At 51.1% G+C, this 9,570-nt stretch overlaps 1 protein-coding gene across 4 annotated transcripts; it reads right to left on the bottom strand.

The window, feature by feature from the left end:
* Positions 1–2,952: 2,952 nt before the first annotated feature.
* Positions 2,953–9,290, bottom strand: SOCS2 (suppressor of cytokine signaling 2). 4 transcript variants are annotated; one of them, XM_017665838.3, is made up of 4 exons: positions 8,958–9,290; positions 8,699–8,808; positions 6,131–6,490; positions 2,953–4,434 (listed from the first exon to the last, which is right to left on the bottom strand). In XM_017665838.3, exons 3-4 carry the CDS (start codon positions 6,267–6,269, stop codon positions 3,977–3,979), a joined length of 597 nt encoding a protein of 198 aa, XP_017521327.1. In that variant the 5' UTR covers positions 6,270–6,490; positions 8,699–8,808; positions 8,958–9,290; the 3' UTR covers positions 2,953–3,976. The 4 variants fall into 4 exon arrangements, with proteins under 4 accessions (XP_017521327.1, XP_017521323.1, XP_017521324.1 ...); XM_017665834.3 differs by lacking the exons at positions 8,699–8,808; positions 8,958–9,290 and adding an exon at positions 7,774–7,902; XM_017665835.3 differs by lacking the exons at positions 8,699–8,808; positions 8,958–9,290 and adding an exon at positions 7,193–7,766.
* Positions 9,291–9,570: the final 280 nt, after the last annotated feature.

Raw genomic sequence — 9,570 nt, 5'->3', positions numbered from 1 at the left:
AATATAGTACATAGCAAAGTGTGGCATTTGTGACTGGCTACTTGTTTCAAAATCCAAAAGGAATCAAAGAGACAGAAAAGATTAAATCTTCAAGTATTCTAAGTCACTCAATTACTCACTTCAAGGAGAATATAATCACTGTCTTTCACTGAGGTATAGTACGGCCAGCAGGGCTGTGTCAGATGAGCTGAAAGGGCAACGCTATGATACAAAAGGGAGAAATTAAGACAGGAATGAACTGCGCCATTATGTCCATGAGTGGGCAAAGGAAAGAATGGACTTCACTGATGAGGACAGGAGGGTGGACAGTCACCAGAGCATGTGTGTGAGTCACATCTGGCAGAGGCAGAAATGACATCATAAAACAGCATGGATGGTAGGTTTTAGATGTTAAAACAGCAAATACACTAGAAAAGTTGACGAGTTGAAATTAATGCAAAACTCCAATGTGGATCAAGACAATGAAAACCAGCAGAAGCTGCTCTTCCCTGTGGGTGGAAGGAGCCAAGAACTGGGATCACCCCACAAAGTATTCCAAAGGCTTGCTGCCTAAATTTCAGAGAAAGAAAAAAGCGATGTTCAAAGAACTGTAGGGCTTACAGGGCAGCAAAGAAAAGCACTGGGTAGCAGGGTGCAGCTTTTACAAACACTAAACCAGAGATGAAAATATTTGTATTCAAATACTAGCCCCGCCATTGATTAGCTGGGTCGGGTGGTTTACATGTGCACATTCACGAGTCTCCTCGCCCCCAAGGTCCGAAAGCCTTCTTCAGTAAAACAAACAAAAAATTCATAACCCGAAAAGTGGTTTCAAGCTTTAAAATTCTAGGAAGTTAAAAATTGGGAGAGGTTGCAGGCTTCCTAGTAAACAAGAGGCCTAGAGTGAATGACAACTATTTTTTGCTCCAAAGGCTAGAAACAACCTCTGGGAGACAAGAAGGGCCTCAGCCCAGCTGTTAGACGCCACCACAGCCACTCAACCCCTCTGCCGACACCCGAGAAGGGCAGAGCCTGGTCTCGGGACATTCCATCCCAGGGATTATTTGATGACGTCTCTGTCTCCTACCCTCCTACCAGGGTACAATTTTCTAAAAGCAGAGAAAATCCTTCCCAAGAAAATAAACAGTGCAAACAACTGTCCCATTCTGTTACCTATTTGGATTACATAATGACTATGAAGTTAACACTTTCATACTAACATGCCTAAGCGGAACTCTCAGCTATAAGCTGAACTGCCTTTTCTCCACCATCCAAAGCCCTAAAAAATCCATGTCCCTAAAAAGCTGTCTCTAGTGCCCACTGTGAAGGAACAAAAACCTCCACTGCCTCAACTTTGCTCAGAACGGAAACGCAAATCAAAGTATGTAGAGTCTGTGGAGATCTATAACTTGTATACTGTTCTTCAAGGATAACAGTAATAATATATCTTTACTAACCCAAACTGCTCTGCCGAGGGAGAGAACACTGGCTATTTTTTCTGGCTCCCCTGAAGACCATTTAGTCAAGCATACATCTTATCTTTTTTGTTTGACCACCAATAATTGGTAACTGGCATCATTTACCAGCCACCAAGTAAAACAGTTAACCCTCTCCTCACCTACCCCCACACCAGGAAAACAAACCAGTGGGCAATGCTGGCTGGAATCCCCCAGAGCACAACACCAATTAAGGTGCCTCTATTTTTCTGGCTGAGGCCGCAGTAAAAAGGGTGAGGGTTCCTTTTATAGCCTGCCCTAACTTGTTTGTCTGGATCAATGTAGAAATAGCAGCAATTTGCTCTCTGTAATCCCTCTCCAGGAATAAAATGCGCTAGGATATTCCTGGAATGCCTCCTCACTCACAAATCAGAGGGCATACCTCCTGTGATCATCGTACTTTGCTCTTTCCCTCAGTGTGAAGACTAAATAAGATAATGCATGTAAACTGCTCAGCAAGAACAGAACATAGCACATAATAAGCTCAATAAAGAAATGATGCTAATATCTGTAAAAAAACAAAAAACAAAAAAAAAATCGAACATGCTTATCAATTTACTTCAAGGGGAAACCTTGAAGAAATCCCCTAAGGCCCCTCGGCACTGATCATGTGGAGGTTCTGCTGGAAAAGTCAAACACTCCACAGAAAACAACTGGTGTCAGTGATGGGAAAAGGATGAATAAAGCACAGAATCTGAACATCCTAACAAAAAGGTTATCTCCCCATCACAGATCAGATCCCAAAATGACAGCTCTTCTTTAAATGTTAGGGTACAGAAAAATTCTTCTGGAGGCACACCTAGCAATCTTTTGTGTTTGGCTCTGCTGTTTGGGCGTGCATCATTATGTTTTTCCTTCCAGGCAAAAAACAATTTTTCAAGAGCTTCATGAAAATATCCATGTGATTTTCATCTGATAAACAGGCTTTACTGTAACTTATAATTGAATTTTCTAATTCACTCAGTGCACACACAAAATACACTATGTTCACTTTCCCAGTGACACACCCACAGTATGTAGCTATGCAGGATATTTATTTTTTTAAAGGTGGCAAAAGGAATAATGTCTGGAACTCCAAGATGGTGCATTTGCAACAGACATGAGACTGTGTGGCAAAAAATAAGCGGCCACAAAACCTTTAATTTTTATTTTGTATTATGCCTACTCAACTTGTAAACGGCTAGGGTATGTCACAATTTTCGTAGTTCCTAAACCATGGTTTTGGAAGTACAAAGGGCATTAGTGTTATACCTATTCAGCTTGTAAAAGACCTGGCCACTTGGCAATTCTTGTACTTTCTAAACCATGCTTTCCAAAATGCAACGGACAAAACTGGCCCATAACTTTAGAGAAGGGTTAAGTAATGTTTCAACTCTTGCTGAGTACTTGGCTTATTTCACTTGCCGTAAGTTTTTATGGCAACCATCTATTACCATGGGAGTGTATGTTCTCTACAGTTCAAAGTAATAAGTGCAACTTGTAAAAGTCAAGTTTTTTTATTTAATACATTCTAATCGAATAGTAACAGCAGTAAATAAACACTTTGAAAAACAGGCAGGTATCCCCCTATATCTGGAAGAAATTAAGTCAAAGTATTCTACATGGTAGAAGGGAGACAACTGCTGATGTCCAGGGTTAGACAATTTAAGGACAACTTGAAAATTTCTAAAGCCATTTCCCAAAAAAGTCAATGGCAACAGGGTGGGACACAGCTACTTCAAAGGGTAAAATATCTCTATCTACATGGTTTTATTAACAGGGATTGAGTTGCACCTGTATAGCATGACATTCTTGTCTTTAGCCTTAAAGGACAAGACAAAAGTCATTTTCATTTGCACCAGTTTGAATATATCTGAAATAAGGCTTCCTTAAAATGGATTACTACAGTACTCATTCACATGAGAGAGTTCATACATGTAGTAAAAAGTCAAATACAGGATTTCATGGTCACTTTTTTTGGTTGATTTGGTTAATTGCATAAAATGAAGGATAACTACGCGCAAGCATAGCTGTTTAATAAAACTCCTGGGACCATCAGAATGCGAAATACCAAATGTCTTAAATAGGTTCCTATCACCAGGCATATAAGACTGAAGTTAAGCCTGTGTTAGTCTGGTTCCTTCCACTTTGTCAGGACTCCTGCGTAGGGTTCTTTCTCTACTACCAGCAGTTGCACCTTTGACCTATTAGAAAGGAACCTCAAAAGGCAAAGCATTCTGACAAAATGTCCCTGCAGCCTTTATTTGGGACGTTTTCTTTTTAACTTAAAACAATCAACGGATCTTGGTCTGCCTTGGGAAGGGAAGCATCACTCAGGTGAAAATATCTGGGGCAACTTTAAATACCTAGCTACCTTGTCACACGCTTAAATTAGATTGACTTCAGCTGTTCTTAGAATTCCACGTGGTTATCCAGAGCAGTCACTCAAGTTTTGGTTTTCTTTTACATAGCTGCATTCGGAGATAACTCTATATGAGGCATGTTTAGAAAAAGAGAAACACTTATACCTGGAATTTATATTCTTCCAAGTAATCTTTGAGTCTCGTTGGTAAAGGCAGTCCCCAGATGGTACCGGTACATTTGTTAATGGTGAGTCTACAGAGATGCTGCAGGGCTGGTGCCGACGTGTAGAGAGGTTTGGTCAGATAAAGGTGAACAGTGCCATTCCGGGGGGCTTCTGGGCCCGTCCGCTTATCCTTGCACATCTGAACATAGTAGTCGATCAGATGAACCACACTGTCAAACTGCTTAAGCTTGGACTTGACACATATGATAGAGTCCAATCTGAATTTCCCATCCTGGTATTCGATTCGCAGATTAGTTGGTCCAGCTGATGTTTTAACAGATATTGTCAGTAGGTAGTCTGAATGCGAACTATCTCTAATCAAGAAAGTTCCTTCTGGTGCCTCTTTTAATTTCTCTTTGGCTTCATTAACAGTCATACTTCCCCAGTACCAACCTGGGGTTTTTGTTCAAAAAGAAAAAGAAGAGGGTAAAATAAGTTATTATAAGGAATTTTTTAAAAAATAGGGCAAGTACTTGTCAACCAATTTTCTAGCTCTAAGGAGAAATGCGGGAGTGAAAGTTGACCAAAGGCTACCATAAATACTTTCGGTAGAGATTTAATGAAAATGTGGATCCATTTTATGAACACAGACTATGAGCCAGTTCTCTTGTTTAACAGGTAACTTTCTGTAGCTGTTCTTTAAACTGTCTTAAGATTTTCTCCTAACAAAAGAATATTTGCTATATGACACACTGGCTGACAAGGGCATCATGCTTCCAGCACTATTTGAGTGAAATCAGAGATTTGAAGTAAATGAGAAATACATCAGAAGTTAGAAATAAAAGCCATGCCCTTTAAAAAGTGGAAAACCCAACTCCAGTAATTCCAATAGAGTAAAAACAGAGGCAACTTTTTGGGTGGCTGGGGACCACCCTCCTCCTACCCAAATATGTTACTGGCTGCATCGCTGTTCAAACCCCTGGAAGGCACAGTTTTCACTTGTTTTTACAGTGCCATTCTAGTACAACAGCTTCCCTTTGCTGCCTCGCTTCCACTACCTTATCAGTCATTGAGAAACGAAGGAAGCCCCAATCGATCACTAGTATTTCACATGTACAATCTTCAGGTCTTCTGGACTTTGCCTTAATCCAAATCCAATCACAACCGGCGGTCTCCCCAGCATTCTCGATTTGTTCTGCCTGCACTGTCTGCCCAGTCATACCGTTTTCAAAAACGATTGAGACATTCTGCATTTAAGAACTTTGAACAACATGCTCCCTCACCCCACAGAACAAATGGCTCCGATACCTGCCATCTGCCGGTCCCTTCTGCTGAGGGCAAGCCCGTTGCCGCACGGAACGACCGGATCCGCAAGGGAGGGGACTTTTTTTTCCCCTCCCAGTGATACCAAAACTTCAACTTTGCCCCAAACATCGCAAGCTTTCAGGATCCAGATTTTGAACGATTTGCATGGTTTGCCAGATTTTTTTCGATCTTTCCTTCATTCAGATGCCGAAAGAAGATAGCGAGCCGCGAAAAGACAAGCAACACCCGGGGCGCGTCGCCCCTGAAGGCCGTGCTCGGCGGGGACTTTGCTGTGCGCGCTCCTGCCGGCCCGGCTGCAGCCGCCTGCGCGGCAATCTGTCCGTCCCTGGACTTGGCCGCCAAGATCGCCGGCTGTAGCAGCCGCTCCGGCCCGGGAGCCGGATGCAGCTGGGGCCGCCGGCCGCGCAGCGCCCACTCGCCACCCTAGCACCCAAAGCAAGGGAGGCGCCAAGCACTTTCTCCGGCTAGGGTTCAGGCCCAAGTGCCGACCCCCTGGGCAGCCGCGGAAAATAGTAAAGGTTCCAGCGCCCTAAGAGACTATTTCCAAGTATCCCTTCTCGCGTTCCGCCCTCTCCTAGGCCTCTTGAGTCCCTCGAGAACCACTTTCCTTTCGAATTCCCAAGGATCCAGGGTCGTGCGGGGCATCCTCTCCGCGGTCCTCCGCCCCAAGGTGGGTACGGGAAGCCGGGGGACGCATTTCCACCCTATTTTAGCTTCCCACAGCGGCCCCTCTCCCCAGCGGCGCTCCCTGCCGCCACAGCCCCCGGCCGCGCCTTCGGGGAGGGGCCCCTCTCGCACGCGCCGCGGCGGGTCTGCTCCCTACCTGTTTGACTGAGCTCCCGCAGGGCCTTCGCCAGACGCGCCGCCTCCGGCGACGGCTCCTCCGCGGACCCCGCGGTCCCCCACTGGCTTCGCGTCCCTTCCGCGCCATTCCCGGAGGGCTCGAGGCACCGCAGGGTCATGGGAGAAGGGTCACCGGGCAAAGACAGGTGTCCGCCCGAGCTGGGGTCAGAGAGGGGCACGCGTCCTTCCTGGAAGTCAGTGGGAACCCCAAAACAAGTCCCTGCGGGGTATCCGAAATAGTGGTGGAGGGGGAGGGGCTGGGCAGCTGCCGGTGGTTCTTCCCCAGGTCCGGGTGGACACACGGCTAATTCCCCCGCAGGCGCGGTAGCCCACAGTTTGCCTGCAAAGAGAAAGTGTGGGGGTGGGTCAGTCGGAACCGGACCCCTGCGGCTAGGGTTTTGGGTGGGGTGAGAGAGATGTGGAAAATCCCGGGGACTCCTCCGCGTCTATGCTCCTGCACCATTTAACCCCAAGCATCCAGTTACTGCCCTGGCCCAGCCCTAGATAAAGGAGAAAAAAGAGAGAGCACGGATTCAAGACGCCAGAAGCGGCAACGGGGAGGGTGCGAGGGGGAGGGGAGGCAGCATGAGGGTGGGGAGCAGGGTGTCTTCCCGCCCAGGCTGCTCGCTGAAATCGCAGGCTAGAAAGGTCACCTGCAGGTACGGCGATAAACAGGCCCCAGTCAAGGTCAAGTAGAAAATCCTTTCAAAGGAAAGAACAGATTTCCCCAACTTGGCGCTCCTCTCTCACTCCGCACAGCGGGGGGTCCCGGGCGCCGAGCTGCCGCATCCCGGGCCGAGGGTGCCTCGCTCCCCCCACCTCCCCGCTACCGTGTGGGACAGGGGTGGGGGGTGCTGCCCGGCGCAGCCCGGCCGCTCTCCCGGCCAGACGGCCGTTGCGGCTAGTGCCGCCGCCGGCGCTGTCGAGGAATCGGCCCGAGCGCGCAGCCCTCGCGGGGCTTCGGCACCGGAGCCGTGGCCGGGGCCGAGCTGCGGCAGCTAACGCCGTGGGAAGTGTAAGACGACGATCGCCGAGTCCTTACCTCGGCCTCGGCCGCCGCCTCCGCACCAAGCAGCCTCCCCAGCGGACGTGGGGCGGGGGAGCCGGGAGGGGCCCGGGAGGGGAGGGGTGTCTGCCCTTGTTTCCCGTTGACTTTTAATTCGGGAAACGAGATGCCCGGGGATGAAATGAGCGCTGCGCTCAGCGGCGGCTGGAGTTCTCTGCTCAAAGGGCTAACAAAAGCCCCCGGTAACGTCGCCCAGACACCGCCCCCAACCCCGGGCGGCTGCGGCAAACGAGATGGAAAGGAGATGAGAAGGACGGAGCCGAGGCAGGAGGCAGGAGGGTGGGGAGGAGCAGGAGATCAGGTTCTTAGAAGGATTTGATTTAGATGGCAGTTTTTTTTTGGGGGGGGGTGGAACCCCGGAGACCGCCCGACTCCGAGAGGGAACCGGAAAAAGCCGGCAGTAGCGCCCGGCCTCTGGGTAGAGCAGCGGCTCGGACCTCTTAACCCGCGGCTCTGAACTGCGGAAGCCAAGGCCGCCCCGCGCTTGCGGCCGCGCCCCGGTGCCCTCGGCGGCGACCCTCCTCGGGGCGGAGCCTGCGGGCTCCCTAGACCGGTACCTGCTGCCTGCCGCCGCCCGATCTCCTCCGACGCCCCAGCGGCGGGCGCAAGCGATCCGGACGCTTTGTGTCCAGGGTCCCAGCGCGTACTGTCCGTGGCCCGCGCAGCGGTGGCGGCAGGCGAGGAGGCTCATGCTTCACGGGAAGCCCAAGGCCCGCGAGCCGCGGCGGCGGCGGCGAGACATGGTAAGAGTTAAACGTCTGTCCCCGAAGCGGGCTGTGCGCGCGACTTCCCAGCCCGACACGCCTCCCTCGCTCCCCGCCTCCTTCCCGGGTCCGCGCTCCCCTAGCGCCCCGCCCGGCTGCTGTGGAGGCCGCTTTCCAGGAACTTTCCAGGAATCCGCCTCACGTGACCGCGGCCCCCGCTTCTGCTTTAAAGAGACTAGCGCGCTAAAGCGCAGACTTCAGGGGAGGCGGGCTCAGAGCGCTCGGGTGCGGGGCTGGGCGGGGTGGCCGCCGGGGAGCCCGCCTTCCTCGGACCGCGCAGCCCGGAGCGCAGGAGAAGCCCGCTGTGCGCCGGGGTCGAGCGAATAACACATCCTCGCCCCTCGGCCGGCGCGGGGGGTGTCTTTCCATCCCCCCTGCGCCTTCTCGACGCGACCCCCCTTTCGTGAGCTGGGCACAGTGGACAATGGAGGTCCTCGGAACGGCTCCTCCCGCTCGAAGACACATTATGGGCTGGGGGAGGCCCCTTTCCAGCCCCGGTGCCAACGCCCAAGAACCTGAGAAAACGGGCCGGAGGCGGGCCCCTCGGCCCAGGTCCTGGAAGGCAGGCAGCGGCAAGCGAGGGGCGCCTGCTGAAGGGCACGAGCCGCTCAGTCCCCTCCCCCGGGGGACCCTGCCCGCGGTCTTCCTCACCTCCCCACCGGGCTCCTCCTCTCGCCTCCAGCCTCCTTCCCACCGCGCGGCGGCCCACCCGACTCACCTGCGCTGACTGCGGCGGGGGCGCCCTCACCGGCGCGTCCGACTGGGGCTGGGCGCGGGCCTCAGTGTCTGCAGTCTGGAGAGCGCTGGTCTCTGCGATTTCCCGCAGGACTGGCTCCCAGGGAACGAGAATTCGGAAAGATCCCGTCACTTCTTCCCTGCCTGGGGACCCTCACCTCCTTCCACCCGGTTGGAAGCCACCTGACCCCAATTGTAAATCATCTTGCCTACACAACACGCCTCCCCGAAATGTGACCTACTTTTGAAAAACATTAATACGGAAAACCCGGATCAAAAACTTCGATAACCATTTTTCTTTGAAATACTATTCTATTGCATCACTGCTCAAAAGCTTGAAAGGTCAATGGCCACTTTTAGTTGAAGCTGCGGCTATGGGGAAGTTGGAGGAGTGGGGGAGGTGCGGCTCATAAACCTTGCTTGGTGCTCCCCCTGCTGGCTCTGGGAGGAAGCGTAAACCAGCTCCCCGCCCTCTGGGGGGCCGGAAGTCAGGCCGAATTTTCTTTTTTTTTCAGTAATTTTCCTTTTGAGTAAATAGCTAGGAAAATGAAAGCCAGATAAGCCGGGATGGGGACGACGGGGTGGGGGTGGGGGTCATATCCCGGCTAACAAGGGGCTTTGTGGACAACGTAGTTGTACACGGAATTATGTTTTGTTTTTTAGCGTCTTTGATGTGGGAGGCAGAGCTATTTGAACCCTAGTTGAAAACCCTCTATAAAGTAGCTGAGTAATTTTACACAAGTCACATACCATCTTCGGATCCTCAGCCTTTTCTATAAAGTTGAGGGATTGGACTCCAGCCCTGGGTGAGGGACTGAGATGAAAGAACACATCAAATTCCATGTAGAGCTTGTA

This window comes from Manis javanica, chromosome 10 (assembly GCF_040802235.1).
Source record: "Manis javanica isolate MJ-LG chromosome 10, MJ_LKY, whole genome shotgun sequence".
NCBI lineage: Eukaryota > Metazoa > Chordata > Mammalia > Pholidota > Manidae > Manis > Manis javanica.
The sequence above is the reverse complement of the archived record's forward strand: the minus strand, read 5'-3'. Positions and strand labels throughout refer to the sequence as shown.

Coding starts and splice junctions, on each gene's coding strand:
- SOCS2 (XM_017665838.3), bottom strand. CDS start 6,269: ATGACCCTGCGGTGCCTCGAGCCCTCCGGGAATGGCGCGGAAGGGACG. Junction 4,435..6,130: donor GCGGGAGCTCAGTCAAACAG/GTAGGGAGCAGA, acceptor CAAAAACCCCAG/GTTGGTACTGGGGAAGTATG.